This window comes from Lytechinus variegatus, chromosome 8 (assembly GCF_018143015.1).
Source record: "Lytechinus variegatus isolate NC3 chromosome 8, Lvar_3.0, whole genome shotgun sequence".
NCBI classification, from domain to species: domain Eukaryota; kingdom Metazoa; phylum Echinodermata; class Echinoidea; order Temnopleuroida; family Toxopneustidae; genus Lytechinus; species Lytechinus variegatus.
In genome coordinates, this window is record NC_054747.1 from 6,289,669 (window position 1) to 6,311,831 (window position 22,163).

A 22,163-nucleotide genomic window follows, 5' to 3' on the forward strand; every position below is an offset into this window, starting at 1 on the left:
TTGCATAAACAAATGCATAAAGCCTGTACAGCATTTCATTTTATGGGATTGGCATTCTTACTATGGCTCCCTGGATGACAAGACCTGTTCTCTGTAACACCAAATTGGGGAAAATACATTTTTGTCTCGCCTGCATAGCAGAGCGAGACTATAGGCGCCGCTTTTCCGACAGCGGCGACGGCAGCAGCATCAATATGAAATTTCATCATAACTTAGAAAGTATATGGACCTAGTTCATGAAACTTGGACATAAGAGTAATCAAGTATTACTGAACATCCTGCCTGAGTTTTAGATCATATGACCAAGGTCAAAGGTCATTTAAGGTCAATGAACTTAGACCATGTTGGGGGAATCAATATCGAAATCTTAACCAAGGTTAAGTTTTTGAAATGTCATCATAACTTCTAAAGTATATGGACCTATTTCATGAAACTAGGACATAAGGGTGATAGTGTATCACTAAAGATTCTGGCTGAGTTTCAGGTCACATGACCAAGGTCAAAGGTCACTTCGGGTCAACAAACTTTGACCATGTTGGGGGTATTTGTGAAATTGTCATAACTTTGACATTTTATGAATCTAATTCATGAAACTTAGAGGTAAGAGCAATTAAGTATCCCTGATCATCTTGTGCAAGTTTCATGTCACATGATCTAGGTCAAAGGTCATTTAGGGTCAAAAACTTTGATAATTTTGGGGGTATTGGTGGAATTACAATTTTTTTAAGTTTATAGATCTAGTTTATGAAACGTGGGACATAAGAGTAAACATATATCCCTGAATATCTTGTGCTTGTTTCTGGTCACATGACCAAATTCACAGGTCATGTAAGGTCAATGAACTTTGGTCGTGTTGGGGGTATTTGTTGCATTTGCATCATAACTTAGAAAGTGTGTGAATCTACACATGTAGTTCATAGACATAAGGGTAATCAAGTATGAATGATTGTTTTACACTTTTTCACTTTTTTTTTAAACGAGCGATCACTTTTTTTTTAAAATCCATATGTTTAATGAGTGCAAGGTGCGAGGGGTGATTGCTGGGTGAGTGGTTCAGTTGTTTGACTTAGTGTCTTTATGGCTGTTGGATGAATAAGGAGCGTGATATGAATGTGAGTGTTGTTTGTCGGCCCTATTAAAGCATAGCTCCAGTGAGGTTTATAGCTGACCCTACTAAGTTCCGCCTGAGCGATGGATTTGAATATCCAATTCCATTGCTCAGGTTGAATGGTGTTGTGGGATTGGCAATCCCTGGCTGGAGCTGTGCATTGAATTTGACTGCTCGCTCATCCCCAGACACCCTCTTGTCTTTCGTTTTTTTTACCTGCTTAAAACTAAGTTTTTTATTGTTTGAATTAAGATGTTTATCAATAAGCATCTTTCCACCACCTTTCAGTGTTTGTATTTTTCTTATTTCATGTTTTCCTTTTAGTATACATAATATATCATGTTGCATTATATTTTCATCATCATCTCAAGTTTGATGTTTTTAATCTGTATACTCTATATACATGTATATACCTGTAAATTGTACGCAATTCAGCCTTTTGGCTGCAAAGTGCAATGATTTTAATAAAACGTTTTCAATTTCAATTACATGTCTTAGGTCACATGATCATGGTCAAAGGTCATGTTGGGTCAATGGACAAAGTATTCTTTTGTGAATAATTATTTAATAGCTGTTTTCAAAGTCAGCACTGCTGCTATATCGAATCGCGTAATGCAGGCAAGACTGCCAGAGGCGTTCCACTTGTTAGCTCTGTATTAACAATGTGAATTCATTATGCTATATTGTACTGAAGACTATCCTACCTGCATATACAGTAAATTCTGACGCTCACTTTTTACCCTCCCAAAGGTTTGAATGGTTTTTCATGTGTACGATGTATTGTTTGTTATTCCTATCTCTGTTTCATTGTCTCTCTCTCTCAATATTTGTTGTCGCCTCATCTTCCTATAGTCTCAATATTTTCTGGGTTTTTTCATCCTTGTTGTTTCTCTATTCCTTTATATCTGTTCCTCTTTCCTTCTTTCTTTCTTTCTTTCTTTCTTTCTTTCTTTCTGTTTTTCTTTCTTCCTTCCTTCCTTCCACCCTTCCGCTGTCCATTTTTTAGATTCTCTTCCCTCCTTCCCTCTCATACTCCTAAGCATTCAGTAATATCCTATTTTATCTTTACAGGTGCTTGCCTCAACCTACAAGTCAAAGTGTGAGGAATTCAGAAAGTTATTCAAAACCATTCCAAGCAATGAAAGGCTTCTTATGGGTAAGTCTATCTCATATTCAATCTAAATATTTAAGCTATATCTTTGGAGGTAAAATGCATCAAGAGTTATTGTACTTCTAAAGTGTCTCATCAGTTATGTAATTGTTATTGTACAAATTGAACAAAATTTCATTGCACCAAACACATAAAATGAAGCACTATAAGATGGACACATTTATGTTTAGTTTTGAAAGACAGAATACTTGTAAACCTTGGGAAATGTTAACAATAATTCTGTATAAAATAAAATTTCAAACATGTATAGGCTCTTTAATTCCCTTTTCCCTTTTTATTTTATCTTTACATTCTATTCTTCTACTTTGCAAAATATGGCAGTTCTTTAATTTGTATTATTTTGCAGATTATTCATGTATACCCTGCCTTCTGTTTTATCTCATACATTTTTTTAAACAAACTCTTGTTTTTCTTCAGATTATTCATGTGCTTTACAGAAGGATATCCTGGTCCAGGGAAGGATGTTTATTACAGAAGGTTGGCTGTGCTTCTATGCTAACATATTTAAATGGGAAACTGTGGTATGTACATTTAACATTTCATTAACGTGTCTTTTAATCATTACACTTTTGAGATTTTGTCTTTCACATTATCATCATTTATTTCCTTCATCATTTTCCCTCTTATGAAGGATTACTGGACTCTCATACCATGATGACACTCCCTCCCAATTCTTTCTGTCTTGGGCATCCTCCTCTTTCAGACCAACCTTACTGCTTTCTTTCTTTCGTCACCATATCTTTCCTTGTAATCTTTGGTCTTCCCATACCTCTAATGCTTGCCAAGCCTGCAGGCCATCAGATGAATTGCACTTTCTTTAGAATGACCCTTTAGTTAATCTTCTTTACAATGCAATTAATTTTTTCTCTCTTCAACACTCTTTCTTTATATGGATCAGTTTTATGTTTGTATAAAATTATCAACATTTCAGTCTTTGTGATTTATCTTCCATCCTTCATTTTTCTTTTGTATCCTTTCCCCTTTCACCTTTTCTCTTCTCTTATTTCTTCTCTCCTCAACTTCATTATCGTCTCCTTCCTTCTTCACCTATTTTCTCCTCCATCCACATGCATATTCTTTGTTATCCTTCTCTGAATTCATATATTTTTTTTAACTGAACTCGTATTATATATACCTTAAAAATATTTTCAAAATGTATTCCCTTTTTATGAAATTACAAATATATGATTATTTTTTAACTAATATTTCAATTTGCTTTTTTGTATTATGATGTTTATGTAATGCCTCTGTACCTCTATAAACTCATCGCAATTTGGCTTTGTCGCAATTATTTTTTTTTCAATAAACCTGTTATCTATCTTCTCCCCCTTATTTCTTCTTCTATTCTCTCCTCATTAGCTCTTTTTGAATATTTTTCTCATCTCTTTCTCTTCACCCTTGTCTCTTCCCTGTTATCACTTGTTCACCCCCCCCCCTCTCTCTATCTCACTTTCTGGAAATGTTTCTCTCTCCACTCTGCCTTCTATTTTCTTTTCATTCCAACCATTTTCTGTAGTCATTTTTCTCCCTTCTGTCCTTTTCACCCATTGCGTTTCTTTATCATATGATTTTATAGTACAATGTGATCCTGAATGTGTCATTCAATGTATTTTCTTGATTGTAGTTTTTACCTTCTAAACTTAATGCAATTCAGCCTCTGGGCTGCTTTGATCAAATTAAAGCATATTAACTATTTCTACTTCTTTACTCTTTCTTTCTTCTCCAGTTGACGATACGTTTCAAGGATGTGACAGCTATCACCAAAGAGAGAACAATTCGATTCATTCCAAATGCTATTCAGATCAGTACAGACAGTGAGAAGGTAAAGTTTCTTAAAGGGGAATCCAGCCTTGGCCATAAAGTGTTGTGTTGGGAAGGAGAAAATTAAATTAAGCAGAATGGTGAAAGTTTGAAAGAAATCAGACAAGCAATAAGAAAGTTATAGCTGCTTTAAAAGTAGATTTCAAATTGGCAACTGGGTAGGTAGATTATGACAAGGGGCAAGGACAACTTTCCCATAGGCCATGTACTTTATTATCAGGGATTTGTGGTTTTCTCCTAAGTACCCATTCCTCTGGGGCAGTATTCTAAATATAACCCAGGTAGTATATTGTTTTATGTCTTCATGAAAGAAAAATATAATTTGAAGTAAAACTTTTTGGAAAAAATAATATTTTAGCCATAACACATTGGAGTAAATGGAAGAGTAGTCCTTGCCTTACATCACTACATGTATGATATCCCATATGCGGCCAATTTGAAGTCTCCATGGGTATAGTAATTACCAATATTTACATGTACAACTTTTAAAAATTCATAACTTTCTTGTTGTTTGTCCAATATTGTTCAAACTCTCACATATCAACTTGTCTGATTTTTCTCTTCCTTATAAAAACAAGTTTTTATTTGGGTTGGATTCCCCTTAAATCATAATGATCATTCTGCCTTCATGTTGACTCCTCTTGGTTTTTAGGCATCTGTGTATTATCAAATTGTATATTTGATGTAGGTGTACATATCTACAATATGCATTTATTTGCACTTATTTTAGTATGTTTGTCACTGTAAAGAGGAGACACATATACATGTAATGAAACAATATTGTAACCATTTTGCCATTCATTAACTTAGACTAGAGTTAGACTATGGCCCAATTTTAACTGAATTTCAGAATCTGGGTCTACATGTACACATATGTATTTCATTTGTTAATATCTGCTATTATTTCTCCTTGTAGTATTTCTTCACCTCATTCATGTCAAGAGAGAAGTCTTTCCTGTTATTATTCAGGATCTGGCAAAATGCTTTGTTGGAACAGGTAAGTTATTGAGAGTAACATACATGTCCCAAAGTAATCTTTTATTGCTTGAGTTGTTAGGAGAGACTAGGGGGGTGTTGGAAGAAAATATTTGCGATCAATTGCAAATATTTGCGATCAATTGCAAATACTCTCTTGCAATATTACAACTGATAGATCAATGTTAGCTGTAGCAAATCAGATTAAACTTCTTGCTTCAAGGAGCAAATTAGCAATCGATTACTAATTTTCAATTAATTGCAAGACATGATTGATTTAGGGACCGAAAATTGACTTGCACTTGATCGCAAGTTTCTTGCAACACCCCATAGGCCTACTGAGGGAAAAATATGTGTGGTATCTCTTGAGAAAAAAATTAATTCAGTCGATATTATTATAACCTACAGCTGTATAATGTATAATTTAGGTTTTATCTGTGGTAATATACCTGTTACAGGGCTTGAATGAAGTATTTAAAAGGGCAAGGCCAATGTGTTTAGAAGGGGCATCCAAGGGCACTAAAAAAGGGCATCAATAGTAAAATGTTGACTTGAGTGAGAACTATTGTGTAACCAATTCAGACCAAAGTGTTAGATCGTCCTTGCTAAAAAAAATAAAACAGTAAGATGGTTTAGACCTATTGCCTGAGCTAAAGCTAACCATCTTCTGGGTAGGCTTCGTGGGCTTCTACCTGACTCCAGTTTAATTAGAGGTCTGCCGCGCTGCTGCAGTTTCACTCAAATAAAATTGCAATGCTCTGGCTGGCTAATGTTAGTTACATCGGATCTTGATTGACTCACCTTGTTGTGCATATTCACAATTTAATTATCCTGTATGAAGTTGCAGACTAAAGTGATCCAAAACTCTCGATGATTCATTATGTTTGATCAGGTGTCTTGTTGAAGGAATGTGTGAATGTCTTTTGTCTTTCAACTCCCTTATACATTTCATTGGTTAACAATCAAATTGTGTTTGATCACAACTCTTTTCTGAAACCAGGCCCTGATCATTGGACCCTTTATTAAATCTGTTGTCCATTTTTTCTCAATTTATTCATTAGACAATGCCCTCATCAGAATACTGGAGCTGGGTCCATAGTAACTATGGGAGTGACCTAGGTATCCAGGGGGAGGAGCTTCCTGCTGACTTCCTTGAAGCGGAAGGTCTTGATAATCTTGATAATGAGGATAGCACAGAAGATATCTCACAGAGTATAGGATCAGAGGATCAAAGCTTTGATGAAGTATTTTCAGGTTCAAAGGTTAGTCTATTCTTTAGAATAAATGTATTAATAGCAGTTATCCCTATTGAAAATAGCACAAACATTTGCAATCATTTGCAAAAATGAAAAAAGCCTATTGTTAGCATTGTTGCTTTCTACTTTCTTCAGGAAAATGATCTGTAATACCAATCTGGATTTTTCACACTTGGGATTGAATAAAACCTTGTGTTATGAGTTTGTCTCTACTCTTTAATTCATTTGGAAAGGTGTCATTTTGTTATAGTAATTCTTGTTGGTACTTTGCTGAACAGCTTTCTCCTGCATAATGCCCAGCTGGTATAACCAATTACTTAATAGGAAACATTTACTTCTAAATCAGACATAGTGGCTGATTTCATAGATGACAGAAATTACTCTTGTGTCTTTTTTAATCAAAGTGGAGAAAATGGCAGAGCAGGGATTCAGAATCAAATTCATCAGGTACTGAGAATCTTACCATCATGAGTCCACTGCTTTAATCACCACACAACCCACATTCTATCCTTTATGACCATCTGCCCCAAACTAATGATAATTTGATAAAGAAGATTCTCTTTTAATAGCCAAAATAATTGTTTGGTCTTGAGAAAGTAAAAATTATAGAATATGCTTATCTTTAAGAATTAATCATTTTTATAAATTTGAAGTTAACTGAGAGATGACACAGTGAGATACACCATGTTTAATTGACTGCTTGGAAGTACATAGAGATTGTACAATGTTCACATCTCACGCTCTAATTATCAAACCTTACCTTGTTTTCTCCTTTTTCTCTGAAACTGAATTTCTTTTACATGCAATCAAGTACTTGTGTTAGTTATTGTTGATCAATTTTGCAGGGAATATATAAGTATTAAACAAACAGCTAAATGTACAGAGAACAAATTTAACCCTAGAAGAAAAGGCCTTTGCCTCTTCAGCTCCATCTCTCTGGAATGCTCTTCCACTGAGGATCTAAACAATTGAATCGCTTGAAGCGTTTAAAAAGTATTTAAAATCATTTATGTTTTTTTCTTACTTTTGTTGAATACTGTATGTTGATGTATTTTTTTTCTCCCCATAATCCCTCCATCCCTCTGCGCCTCGGAATAGTTTACTAGATAGATGGCGCATAATAAATGCTGTGTATTATTATTTAAAACTAAGGAATCTCAGAAGCTAAGAAGTCTGAAAATTCATTTTGGATGACTTGTTATCAGTTTTAGGGTGTCAATGCACAATTTCTACTGAGTTCATAGAGTCTTGTATAACTTACAAAGAGAAACCTGACTAAGAATTGATTGTTGTGTCTCTTAATAGGATGAATCTCAGACAGATGATGGAGATGGTATCACAATGACGGTCCCATCTCAAGGCAAACAGAATGAAGCGGATAATTCATTAGATACAGCTGAAGACATAGGAGAAGGTATATGACTGGTGTAATTTGATTGAGTGATTCAAACTTAACGCTGAATTTAATCTGTGGTTCAAACAAAAAAGATATGACGGCAAAGTCAAAATTATGAATTATGTACAAGTTAACCCTAATATTAAAGACTGGGGGCTGATTTAGCCCCCCTCCCCCCCTCCTCTACATTTTTTCATGATAAATCCGCTGTGCAAAAAGTTTTTTACTGTGTCGCTGGCTGACTATTTACTTTCAAGTCTCAAGCCACTTTTGAGACAAAAGTTGTTACCCACAAGTACACGATTCCGAAATTATGTAACATTTCGTAAGTGCATGCCAGCTGAAAATTGCTAGAAAATATGAATTTGTGTACAAATCCAATGCAAATAGTGTTTTTAGCCAAAATTCATCAATGTATCATTATTTTTCCTTTTCTGATTAAAATGAATTTTTTTTTTACCTCGTTTATTGTCAAAACATAGTCCCCAACAATTTCCATTGAAAAAACAACAAAACAAAGAAATACATAAGAAATTTAGAAAGCAAAAAAATACATATGAAAATAGATGTGTTGTTGAAATATTTAAAAGCATGTTTGATCAGATTCCTAAAAGGTGTCTGTGGACCAAAAATTTGCATTTTAGGGGCATTATGTATTTGATTAGAGCAAACATTTGATACTATTCATAACTAAATAGCAATGAGTTATTTTCGCAGAATTTGATCTTACAGATTTGTAGATTACGCCATGGGTAGTGTGCGTGCCCACTTTTGTCGCGATCACGCGATTGACGGCTGAGATCCCCCAGTACGCTTTGAAATAGCCCATTCTGTTTAGAGTTAAAAGGAATCAAAACCCAAGAGAGAATCATTATGAGAAGAAAGAATAAAATGGGAAGATCAATATGAAAATCTGTTATAAAATACATGCAAGGGGGAACCTCAAAATAGCTTGCATCCTTCAAACTGGCTGGTCTTGTAGATAACTCTCCATTTGCTTTGTACACAAATGTGTCATTCCTCTGGGTGGGGTCTATGTTTGTGTCTCATTTAAACTAGGTAATTATCTTCAAATTATTACATCAGCTCAGAATTGATATCCCACTAAGGTTAACTAATCAAACATAAATTATGCATTACTATTACATACCTTAGAGTGTATTGCCAATGAAATATGAATGATGTCTATGTAATGTTGGTTAAAAAATGTTCAATCTTTGAACTAATCTGGAAAAGATTTCAAGATCAAACATAAATTACTATGTTAGCAACCTTCCTCACACTGACCCATCAAAACTTAGCCACATCTGAATTGAACTTCACTGTAAAATAGAGTAATTGATACCTAAGTTACATGGACATCTTGTTTTTGGCCCCAACCCAATGGAATTACCCAAATTTTCATATTTCCCCATATTTTTTTAATGCAACTGCGCACAACACATTTCATTGGAAAATATAGTTCACACCACAAACTTCAGGAGATAATCAGAAATACCCCCCCCCAAAAAAAAAAAAAAAAATTACAAAAGATAAATAAATAATAACAATTATTATAAAAATATACAAAGTTGTCTACAAAATCAGTAATTTTGAAGCATGTTTGCCAATTATAGGGTACCTATATTAAGTGTTGCAAGTCTTTTCAAACTTCCATAACTCTCCTTTGTTTATAAGCGATTTTGATGTAACTTTGTTTAAATTGCTCCTTTCATTTAAGTGTTTGCAATAACAGTTAAAAAAAGGGTCTTGAAGAAATTCTTTCTCATGTTTGATTTGATTCATGACCTCTTATTTTGAGAGAGAAGATGGATGAAGAGTGCCTCTTTCATATCGACTGATTTCCTGTATTCTGATGTTTTAATCACTTATTTGCAATGAATTGCAATTTTACAATTGACATGTTAATTCAGCTTTTCTAAATCAGTTTTCAATCCTTCTAGGAAGAAGCAGATCTTTAATCAATTGCAAATTTGCAACAAATATCAAGACATAATTGTTTTGGGGCCCCTAGATAGATTTCCAAGTTTCCTACATCTCCCCATCAGTTTGTGTATTAAAATGAATGTATTGTTTTTGTTTGTTTCAGTTGTTGATCCATTGAGTTCATTAGACTTTGGAGGAAAGGAGATTATCAATGAAACATTTGATATTCCTGTTGATAGATTATTTACCGCCCTCTATGGCAGTCAACATTCATTTTGTAAGAAGTTCTTGGAGTACAGGAAATGTACAGGTATACTTGATGTCAATTTATTTTTACATTCATCTTCCTCTCTCCTCCTTTTCTCTTTTCTTTCTATTTCTCTCTGTATTTCCTCTATTCACCCTTTAAGGGATATCCCACTTGCCAACTATCTCGTCTTGTTGTTTTCAGATAATAGTAAGCAACTTGCTGTATGTATGTAGCCATTTTGTAGCTGCTTTATAACCATTTTAAAAATGGTGAATGTTGTCCATTTAGATTTTTTCAAGTGGTAAGTGCATGAAATTGCTTCAAAATCACAATTTTGTCAATTTTGCTTAGCTTTGCTGACTGAATATTAGTATTTTCTATTTCACTTCAAGCTAATCTGTGATTTTTTTCTTCTTTTTCTCCTTTTCTGTATTCAATTGAATAAATCTATATTCCCTGTATTTTTGTACATCGAAACCCTATTCACTCCTTTATAAATCACATGAACTGCTTATGTTATAAAAATTTAATAGCTTTCCAACTTTCACTTTAACTAAAAAACAGACAAATGATTTCAGAAAAGTTGTTGTATAATTGCCCAAAATGAAATGTTATTAATAATTTCATCCATTGATATATCCTGTAGATATAGAAATAGGAGACTGGGTACGGCATGACTCTGATCGTGACAAGAGAAAGCTTAGTTATGTACTACATCTTAATACATCACTTGGGTATAAAGCTTGTGGAGTGGAAGAGAATCATGTAAGTATTGCTAGAACCATTCTGATTGGTTCCTGGCCTGTATTTTGATCATAATGTGCATGTAACATTGATCTTGATTGGCCATTGTCATTTAATCTGATTTGATTTGATTTGAAAAAGCGAGGTATTGCAAGCCTGTGTTTTACACAGCCAAGGTCATGCTATTGCTGAAAATTCTTTTTTCTTTATTTTAAGGAAAATTTTGCGTTTTCACAAGGATTTGAAGATTGTTCAGAGATCAGTTTCAGAAAGTGCAAAAATCAAAGGCAATATGATCTTCAATCAATCAGAAGTGTGTATCTCAAACTTATAAGTGCATTTTTTAATTGTTATTGATATGATGTTTCATGAAATTGGTCCCAGAGCTGTAGATCCAGAGCTTATTTATCACAGACTGTGTTGCATGCCCCAAGTCTAAGCTTTATCTTTTTTGCTACTGTAAATGTAAGTGACTAGTCTGATGCGGCAAGACTACAATTGGTGCAAAGCGACCATTGCCTATTTCCACTTGTCTTGCTTCAGTTGTTGTTTTCTTTATGATGCAGTGCAGGGTGTTTTTATAAGATAAACTGCTACTCAGATGTCTGTTGATATAAAAGAAAATGAAGACTAAAGCAAGACAATAGTGTTCAGCAGAATTTTTAGTCTTAACACATCGCTTACATTCCACGTAACAGCATCAGACATACATGTAGCTGTCTCTGCCTAGATTAGGCTTTGATATTATTACTGTTATAATTAGTTCTTCCTCTCCTGTTATATTTTAGATGTTCCAAAAGAACTGGAGTAAAACTGGACAGAGCTACATTGTTGAGAAGGAGGTGTACAATAAGAATGTGCCTTACTGCGATTACTTCTACGTTCACACCTGTCATGTATTGACCATGATCTCACCTACAAGTTCTAGATTAAGGCAAGTATGAACATGGCATCTATTGACCATGATCTCACCTACAAGTTCTAGATTAAGGCAAGTATGAACATGGCATGTATTGACCGTGATCTCACCTACAAGTTCTAGATTAAGGCAAGTATGAACATGGCATCTATTGACCATGATCTCACCTACTAGTTCTAGATTAAGGCAAGTATGAACATGGCATCTATTGACCATGATCTCACCTACTAGTTCTAGATTAAGGCAAGTATGAACATGGCATCTATTGACCGTGATCTCACCTACTAGTTCTAGATTAAGGCAAGTATGAACATGGCATGTATTGACCGTGATCTCACCTACAAGTTCTAGATTAAGGCAAGTATGAACATGGCATCTATTGACCATGATCTCACCTACTAGTTCTAGATTAAGGCAAGTATGAACATGGCATGTATTGACCGTGATCTCACCTACTAGTTCTAGATTAAGGCAAGTATGAACATGGCATGTATTGACCGTGATCTCACCTACTAGTTCTAGATTAAGGCAAGTATGAACATGGCATGTATTGACCGTGATCTCACCTACAAGTTCTAGATTAAGGCAAGTATGAACATTGCATCTATTGACCATGATCTCACCTACAAGTTCTAGATTAAGGCAAGTATGAACATGGCATGTATTGACCGTGATCTCACCTACTAGTTCTAGATTAAGGCAAGTATGAACATGGCATGTATTGACCGTGATCTCACCTACAAGTTCTAGATTAAGGCAAGTATGAACATGGCATCTATTGACCATGATCTCACCTACTAGTTCAAGATTAAGGCAAGTATGAACATGGCATGTATTGACCATGATCTCACCTACTAGTTCTAGATTAAGGCAAGTATGAACATGGCATGTATTGACCGTGATCTCACCTACTAGTTCTAGATTAAGGCAAGTATGAACATGGCATGTATTGACCGTGATCTCACCTACAAGTTCTAGATTAAGGCAAGTAGGAACATGGCATATATTGACCATGATCTCACAAGTTCTAGATTAAGGCAAGTATGAACATGGCATATATTGACCGTGATCTCACCTACTAGTTCTAGATTAAGGCAAGTATGAACATGGCATGTATTGACCGTGATCTCACCTACAAGTTCTAGATTAAGGCAAGTAGGAACATGGCATATATTGACCATGATCTCACCTACAAGTTCTAGATTAAGGCAAGTATGAACATGGCATCTATTGACCGTGATAAGGCAAGTATGAACATGGCATCTATTGACCATGATCTCACCTACTAGTTCAAGATTAAGGCAAGTATGAACATGGCATCTATTGACCATGATCTCACCTACTAGTTCTAGATTAAGGCAAGTATGAACATGGCATCTATTGACCATGATCTCACCTACTAGTTCTAGATTAAGGCAAGTATGAACATGGCATGTATTGACCGTGATCTCACCTACAAGTTCTAGATTAAGGCAAGTATGAACATGGCATCTATTGACCATGATCTCACCTACTAGTTCTAGATTAAGGCAAGTATGAACATGGCATGTATTGACCGTGATCTCACCTACTAGTTCTAGATTAAGGCAAGTATGAACATGGCATGTATTGACCGTGATCTCACCTACTAGTTCAAGATTAAGGCAAGTATGAACATGGCATCTATTGACCGTGATCTCACCTACTAGTTCTAGATTAAGGCAAGTATGAACATGGCATGTATTGACCATGATCTCACCTACTAGTTCTAGATTAAGGCAAGTATGAACATGGCATCTATTGACCATGATCTCACCTACTAGTTCTAGATTAAGGCAAGTATGAACATGGCATGTATTGACCGTGATCTCACCTACAAGTTCTAGATTAAGGCAAGTATGAACATGGCATGTATTGACCGTGATCTCACCTACAAGTTCTAGATTAAGGCAAGTATGAACATGGCATGTATTGACCATGATCTCACCTACAAGTTCTAGATTAAGGCAAGTATGAACATGGCATCTATTGACCATGATCTCACCTACAAGTTCTAGATTAAGGCAAGTATGAACATGGCATCTATTGACCATGATCTCACCTACTAGTTCTAGATTAAGGCAAGTATGAACATGGCATCTTTAATAATCTGATTTATAAAGGTGTTATCTGAGGTCACATGGTGAAGTCAATTGTTTATTAGCAGGACTCTCTTATAACAAATGACTTTGCAACTATAGAAATAAAAACAAAGACAGATGGTAAAAAACCCGATATATCTTCGTGTATAAAGTAATTCTACCTAAAAATGTTATTGTGTTGTGTGTTGGCCCAGTTGGTAGAATGTCTATCTCGGGAGTTCGAGTCCCAGACAAAATGACAAAATAAATTTTCGGATAATCTTTATTTGTGATTTCTGTTTTGAACAATAAAATATGGATTTTCATTTTTTTCATTTTCCTTCACACAGAAAGTCAAAGATTAAATTGATAATAATTATAATGATAACATGTGCACTTTATACAGCTGTTTCAAAGCATGCAGGTTGGCTGACTAATTTACACAATGAATCCATAACATAAAAGACAAAACAAAAAAACACTGTGATAGTGTGATGAGTTTTAAGTGAGGATTTGAACATTTCAATAGAGGAAGCATTTTGAATATGGGTTGGGAGCTTGTTCCACAGGGCAGGGACAACAACAGAAAATAGCACGATCACCATATCTTGGATCCCTACACGTGGGACCTTAAAAGTAGGTCCAATACATGAATAATCACACACAATTCTCTTAGTTCTTGAATGAATGACTTTATATCTCTCTGTTTTTCTCTCAGATTTATCATGAGACTTGAATTCTTGAAATCAGCGCTTGGTTTGGTGAAGAGCTTTATTGAGAGGAATGTAGAATCAGGTGTGAAACAGGGTGAAAGAGAATTAGGTAAGTAATGTATTATTAGGAATGTAGAAAAGAGAGTTGGACTTCTAGGTCAAATTCACAAAGGTGGTTTTGAAAGCCCACGGTTGAATCCATGGTTTATGCAGATTTCCTGTATAAATTATGCTTAATTTAGCACGTGTATAAAAAATGTCTAATGCGGATGCACTCTTTTGTCACATTGCGCCAAATTGTCACCTGTTACTATGGTTACAAATGTGGATACGCTATTTTATTCATGAGTCCACTGTTTGAAGAGTGGACTCATTAATTCAAAACAGTGGACTCATGAATAAAATAGCTTGGATAACCATGGCAACAGGCATCAATTTGGCGCACTGTGACAAAAGCGTGCATCAGCATTGGGCATTTTTAATATATGCAGTAAACTAAGCGTAATTCATACAGGAAATCTGCATAAACCATGGACACAACCTTTGGTTTTCAAAACACCTTTGTGAATTTGGGCCTTAGTGCTGGTAGCACATGTGTTTTAAAATGCTCAAATATAAAGACTAAGAAGTAAATGGGGCAGAATTTAGGCACATTTTGGAAGTTGCTCAATTATTGTTTGATATCAGAATAATCTTTAAGTGCCATGATTTATTGCTTATTTTGTCATACATCTAGTTTGCACTATGATATATCAATCAAGCAGCTTATATAGAAAAAATATTTACTAGTATTGCTAGCAGACTAGTCCAGGCCTCAGTGTGGTTTATTTTCTTTCTCTTCAGTAAAATTCATTCGAGATCATCTTGAATCTGTTGCGCCGCCAAAGAAGAGGAAAGGAAAGAAAAGACGATCGCAGCATCCAAACAGAGAAACAGAAGAGAAGAGAAGGACAGAGGTTCAACCACAATCAACTACTCAATCAGGTTGGTACTAAAAACAGAGAGGGAGTGAGAGGGGGGGGGGTAGAGAGAGAAAGAAGAGAAGAGAAGGACAGAGGTTCAACCACAATCAACTACTCAATCAGGTGGGTACTAAAAACAGAGAGGGAGTGAGAGGGGGGATGGGGTAGAGAGAGAAAGAAGAGAAGAGGAGGACAGAGGTTCAACCACAATCAACTACTCAATCAGGTGGGTACTAAAAACAGAGAGGGGGAGTGAGAGGGGGGGGATGGGGTAGAGAGAGAAAGAAGAGAAGAGGAGGACAGAGGTTCAACCACAATCAACTACTCAATCAGGTGGGTACTAAAAACAGAGAGGGAGTGAGAGGGGGGATGGGGTAGAGAGAGAAAGAAGAGGAGGACAGAGGTTCAACCACAATCAACTACTCAATCAGGTTGGTACTAAAAACAGAGAGGGGGAGTGAGAGGGGGGGGGGGGGTAGAGAGAGAAAGAAGAGAAGAGGAGGACAGAGGTTCAACCACAATCAACTACTCAATCAGGTTGGTACTAAAAACAGAGAGGGGGAGTGAGAGGGGGGGGGGGGGGTAGAGAGAGAAAGAAGAGAAGAGGAGGACAGAGGTTCAACCACAATCAACTACTCAATCAGGTTGGTACTAAAAACAGAGAGGGGGAGTGAGAGGGGGGGGGGGGGGTAGAGAGAGAAAGAAGAGAAGAGGAGGACAGAGGTTCAACCACAATCAACTACTCAATCAGGTTGGTACTAAAAACAGAGAGGGGGAGTGAGAGGGGGGGGAGAGGGGGGGGGGATGGGGTAGAGAGAGAAAGAAGAGAAGGACAGAGGTTCAACCACAATCAACTACTCAATCAGGTTGGTACTAAAAACAGAGAGGGGGAGTGAGAGGGGGGGGGGGGTAGAGAGAGAAAGAAGAGAAGAGGAGGACAGAGGTTCAACCACAATCAACTACTCAATCAGGTGGGTACTAAAAAACAGAGAGGGAGTGAGAGGGGGGGGGGGGGTAGAGAGAGAAAGAAGAGAAGAGGAGGACAGAGGTTCAACCACAATCAACTACTCAATCAGGTGGGTACTAAAAACAGAGAGGGAGTGAGAGGGGGGGGGGGGGGGGTAGAGAGAGAAAGAAGAGGAGGACAGAGGTTCAACCACAATCAACTACTCAATCAGGTGGGTACTAAAAACAGAGAGGGAGTGAGAGGGGGGGGGGGGGGGTAGAGAGAGAAAGAAGAGAAGAGGAGGACAGAGGTTCAACCACAATCAACTACTCAATCAGGTGGGTACTAAAAACAGAGAGGGGGAGTGAGAGGGGGGGGGGGGGATGGGGTAGAGAGAGAAAGAAGAGAAGAGGAGGACAGAGGTTCAACCACAATCAACTACTCAATCAGGTGGGTACTAAAAACAGAGAGGGAGTGAGAGGGGGGGGGGGGGTAGAGAGAGAAAGAAGAGAAGAGAAGGACAGAGGTTCAACCACAATCAACTACTCAATCAGGTGGGTACTAAAAACAGAGAGGGAGTGAGAGGGGGGGGGGGGGGGGGTAGAGAGAGAAAGAAGAGAAGAGAAGGACAGAGGTTCAACCACAATCAACTACTCAATCAGGTGGGTACTAAAAACAGAGGGAGGGAGTGGGGGGGGGGGGGGGGTAGAGAGAGAAAGAAGAGAAGAGGAGGACAGAGGTTCAACCACAATCAACTACTCAATCAGGTGGGTACTAAAAACAGAGAGGGAGTGAGAGGGGGGGGGGTAGAGAGAGAAAGAAGAGAAGAGGAGGACAGAGGTTCAACCACAATCAACTACTCAATCAGGTGGGTACTAAAAACAGAGAGGGAGTGAGAGGGGGGGATGGGGTAGAGAGAGAAAGAAGAGAAGGACAGAGGTTCAACCACAATCAACTACTCAATCAGGTGGGTACTAAAAACAGAGAGGGAGAGTGAGAGGGGGGATGGGGGTAGAGAGAGAAAGAAGAGAAGGACAGAGGTTCAACCACAATCAACTACTCAATCAGGTGGGTACTAAAAACAGAGAGGGAGTGAGAGGGGGGGGGGGGGGGGGTAGAGAGAGAAAGAAGAGAAGGACAGAGGTTCAACCACAATCAACTACTCAATCAGGTGGGTACTAAAAACAGAGAGGGAGTGAGAGGGGGGGGGGGGGGTAGAGAGAGAAAGAAGAGAAGAGGAGGACAGAGGTTCAACCACAATCAACTACTCAATCAGGTGGGTACTAAAAACAGAGAGGGAGTGAGAGGGGGGGGGGGGGGGGTAGAGAGAGAAAGAAGAGAAGAGGAGGACAGAGGTTCAACCACAATCAACTACTCAATCAGGTGGGTACTAAAAACAGAGAGGGAGTGAGAGGGGGGGGGGGGTAGAGAGAGAAAGAAGAGAAGAGGAGGACAGAGGTTCAACCACAATCAACTACTCAATCAGGTGGGTACTAAAAACAGAGAGGGAGTGAGAGGGGGGGGGGAGGGTAGAGAGAGAAAGAAGAGGAGGACAGAGGTTCAACCACAATCAACTACTCAATCAGGTGGGTACTAAAAACAGAGAGGGAGTGAGGGGGGGGGGGGGGGGTAGAGAGAGAAAGAAGAGAAGAGAAGGACAGAGGTTCAACCACAATCAACTACTCAATCAGGTGGGTACTAAAAACAGAGAGGGAGTGAGAGGGGGATGGGGTAGAGAGAGAAAGAAGAGAAGAGGAGGACAGAGGTTCAACCACAATCAACTACTCAATCAGGTGGGTACTAAAAACAGAGAGGGGGGGGGGGGGGGGGTAGAGAGAGAAAGAAGAGAAGAAGAGGACAGAGGTTCAACCACAATCAACTACTCAATCAGGTTGGTACTAAAAACAGAGAGGGAGTGAGAGGGGGGATGGGGTAGAGAGAGAAAGAAGAGAAGAGGAGGACAGAGGTTCAACCACAATCAACTACTCAATCAGGTGGGTACTAAAAACAGAGAGGGGGAGTGAGAGGGGGGGGGGGGGGGTAGAGAGAGAAAGAAGAGAAGAGGAGGACAGAGGTTCAACCACAATCAACTACTCAATCAGGTGGGTACTAAAAACAGAGAGGGAGTGAGAGGGGGGGGGGGGTAGAGAGAGAAAGAAGAGAAGAGGAGGACAGAGGTTCAACCACAATCAACTACTCAATCAGGTGGGTACTAAAAACAGAGAGGGAGTGAGAGGGGGATGGGGTAGAGAGAGAAAGAAAGAAGAGAAGAGAAGGACAGAGGTTCAACCACAATCAACTACTCAATCAGGTGGGTACTAAAAACAGAGAGGGAGTGAGAGGGGGGGGGGGGGGGGTAGAGAGAGAAAGAAGAGAAGAGGAGGACAGAGGTTCAACCACAATCAACTACTCAATCAGGTGGGTACTAAAAACAGAGGGAGTGAGAGGGGGGATGGGGTAGAGAGAGAAAGAAGAGGAGGACAGAGGTTCAACCACAATCAACTACTCAATCAGGTGGGTACTAAAAACAGAGAGGGAGTGAGAGGGGGGGGGGGTAGAGAGAGAAAGAAGAGAAGAGGAGGACAGAGGTTCAACCACAATCAACTACTCAATCAGGTGGGTACTAAAAACAGAGAGGGAGTGAGAGGGGGGGGGGGGTAGAGAGAGAAAGAAGAGAAGAGGAGGACAGAGGTTCAACCACAATCAACTACTCAATCAGGTGGGTACTAAAAACAGAGAGGGAGTGAGAGGGGGGGATGGGGTAGAGGAGAGAAGAAGAGGAGGACAGAGGTTCAACCACAATCAACTACTCAATCAGGTGGGTACTAAAAACAGAGAGGGAGTGAGAGGGGGGGGGGGGGGGTAGTAGAGAGAGAAAGAAGAGAGAGAGAAGGACAGAGGTTCAACCACAATCAACTACTCAATCAGGTGGGTACTAAAAACAGAGAGGGAGTGAGAGGGGGGGGATGGGGTAGAGAGAGAAAGAAGAGAAGAGGAGGACAGAGGTTCAACCACAATCAACTACTCAATCAGGTGGGTACTAAAAACAGAGAGGGAGTGAGAGGGGGGGGGGGTGGGGAGGAGAGAAAGAAGAGAAGAGAAGGACAGAGGTTCAACCACAATCAACTACTCAATCAGGTGGGTACTAAAAACAGAGAGGGGGAGTGAGAGGGGGGGGGGGGGGGGGTAGAGAGAGAAAGAAAGAGAAGAGAAGGACAGAGGTTCAACCACAATCAACTACTCAATCAGGTTGGTACTAAAAACAGAGAGGGAGTGAGAGGGGGGGGGATGGGGTAGAGAGAGAGAGAGAGAAGAGAGAGAAGGACAGAGGTTCAACCACAATCAACTACTCAATCAGGTGGGTACTAAAAACAGAGAGGGGGAGTGAGAGGGGGGGGGGGGGGTGGGTAGAGAGAGAAAGAAGAGAAGAGAAGGACAGAGGTTCAGAGTCAATCAGAATACACAGTTCAGGGGGGTACATAATCAAAGAGAGCAATCAGAGGGGTACTAGAAAAACAGAGAGAGGGAGTGAGAGAGGGGATGGGGTAAGAGTAGAGAGAAAGAAGAAGGAAGAGAAGGACAGAGGTTCAACCCACAATCAACTACTCAATCAGGTGGGTACTAAAAACAGAGAGGGAGTGAGAGGGGGGGGGGGTAGAGAGAGAAAGAAGAGGAGGACAGAGGTTCAACCACAATCAACTACTCAATCAGGTGGGTACTAAAAACAGAGAGGGGGGGGGAATGGGGTAGAGAGAGAGAGAAAAGAGAAGAGGAGGACAGAGGTTCAACCACAATCAACTACTCAATCAGGTAGGTACTAAAAAAACAGAGGGGGGGGAATGGGGTAGAGAGAGAAAGAGAGAAGAGGAGGACAGAGGTTCAACCACAATCAACTACTCAATCAGGTAGGTACTAAAAAACAGAGGGGGGGGGGGGGGTGGTAGAGAGAGAGAAAGAAGAGAAGAGAAGGACAGAAGTTCAACCACAATCAACTACTCAATCAGGTGGGTACTAAAAACAGAGAGGGGGAGTGAGAGGGGGGGGGGGTAGAGAGAGAAAGAAGAGAAGAGAAGGACAGAAGTTCAACCACAATCAACTACTCAATCAGGTGGGTACTAAAAACAGAGAGGGGGAGTGAGAGGGGGGGGGGGGGGGGGGTAGAGAGAGAAAGAAGAGAAGAGAAGGACAGAGGTTCAACCACAATCAACTACTCAATCAGGTGGGTACTAAAAACAGAGAGGAGTGAGTGAGAGGGGGGGGGGGGGGTAGAGAGAGAAAGAAGAGAAGAGAAGGACAGAAGTTCAACCACAATCAAACTACTCAATCAGGTGGGTACTAAACACAGAGAGGGAGTGAGAGGGGGGGGGGGGGGGGGGGGTAGAGAGAGAAAGAAGAGGAGGACAGAGGTTCAACCACAATCAACTACTCAATCAGGTGGGAACCAAGAGAGAGAAGAGATGTTAATAAGAAAAATCAATTTATTAAATGTTCATTATGGAAAAGTGTTGTCAATTTTCTATTGATAAAAAAGCCAAAAAAAAAAGAATGACACATTATAGATGATTTAAATTAATAAACATAATAAAGGGGAAATAATGCTGCAGTTATAATTTTTGGCTTCAAGTAGAATCTTTATTGGAATATTTGGTCTGACAAGCACTTGTTGAGTAATTTTATAAGCACATACCAACACCGTAAATTTGATCTCAAAAGTTGCATGGGGCTTGAAAGAAAAATAGGCATAAAACAAGGCAGCAAAACTTCTCATTTTATTAAGGTTAATCAGGTCCAGTGAAGTTAAATGGCTCAGTGGACAAGTCGCTTGATTTTGAACCAGAAGGTCTGGGTTCAAATCTTACTGCAGCACTTGCGTCCTTTGGCACAGCATTTAACTGCATTTGCCACTCTCCACCCAGGTGTAGTAAATCGGTACCTGGTAGGAAGGAATTCCTTGTAGGCTCAATTATCTGATCAGGTTAGCCAATGCTAAAGCTGGGGCAATAGTATACAGTGCTTAGAAACTTCACATTATGTGCTATGTAAATGTTTTATATCATTACTATTGTTTGTGTCACCATTTCAGGGTTCCTTGCTAATCTTACTCCAGTATGGTTTCAACCAAACACTGAGACCAAACTGAGTCTACACAGTACCATGGCATTCATATCTATCATGTAAGTACTTCTTTAACACAACCATCTCATGAGAATCTTTTTAATCAAGTTTAATTGTTTTCATTTCATGGTAGATCTAGATGAATTTGAATAATATACTCACAAATTTTAAGCTGATAAATAATCACACTGAAGATCACCAACACAGATATGCACATGTGGGACAGTGTATTATTATTATTGCTTGGGGAAAAGACCATACATCTGACTGGAATACTTATTTTGTCTTTTTCTCAGCAATTACACAATTTCTACCATATATTTATTTATGCTACTATTGGTGTCATTCCATTGGACTCTCTTTGAACTCATTTTCAGATTGTTACCACAACTGGCATTTATGTTTTAACATTCATTCCAGTAAACCATCAGAACATTAGTCATAACAGAATGTAATATTAATAACCACTGAAGTGTTTGAATGTATCAATAAATGTAATATGCAAATTGATTTCTAGTAGAAATTGTGTAATTCTTGAGAAATAAGTGAAAGAGTATGAAATCCTACTAGATGATGATTCTTTTCCCAAGTAATAATAATAACATGTAATCCCTTTTTGTGATCTCGTGCTGATTTTTAAGCATATACTTCCTTGTTTATTGAATATCTGTTATTCAGTGGCTCAGTGGTAGAGCGTTTGCCTCATGAAGGGGAGGTCGTGGGTTCGATCCTTGGGCGAGTCATATCAAAGATTTGTAAAAA

The 22,163-nt window shown here is 38.7% G+C and overlaps 1 protein-coding gene and 1 long non-coding RNA gene across 4 annotated transcripts in view; both read left to right on the forward strand.

Annotated features, from left to right (window-relative positions):
* LOC121419896 (protein Aster-B-like) overlaps positions 1-22,163 on the forward strand; it is a 42,944-nt gene that overhangs the window by 15,242 nt on the left and 5,539 nt on the right. For all 3 annotated transcript variants that reach the window (XM_041614378.1, XM_041614377.1, XM_041614379.1), the window contains exons 5-16: positions 2,180-2,264; positions 2,697-2,800; positions 4,006-4,101; positions 5,017-5,097; positions 6,137-6,337; positions 7,637-7,745; positions 9,817-9,963; positions 10,550-10,668; positions 11,436-11,581; positions 14,384-14,487; positions 15,222-15,362; positions 21,370-21,460. In XM_041614378.1, coding sequence (XP_041470312.1) covers positions 2,180-2,264; positions 2,697-2,800; positions 4,006-4,101; positions 5,017-5,097; positions 6,137-6,337; positions 7,637-7,745; positions 9,817-9,963; positions 10,550-10,668; positions 11,436-11,581; positions 14,384-14,487; positions 15,222-15,362; positions 21,370-21,460 — 1,424 coding nt within the window. The remainder of the gene's footprint in view (positions 1-2,179; positions 2,265-2,696; positions 2,801-4,005; positions 4,102-5,016; positions 5,098-6,136; positions 6,338-7,636; positions 7,746-9,816; positions 9,964-10,549; positions 10,669-11,435; positions 11,582-14,383; positions 14,488-15,221; positions 15,363-21,369; positions 21,461-22,163) is intronic.
* LOC121419897 lies at positions 16,051-17,822 on the forward strand. The gene is made up of 2 exons (XR_005970653.1): positions 16,051-16,091; positions 17,670-17,822. It is a non-coding gene; the product is annotated as an uncharacterized LOC121419897 (long non-coding RNA).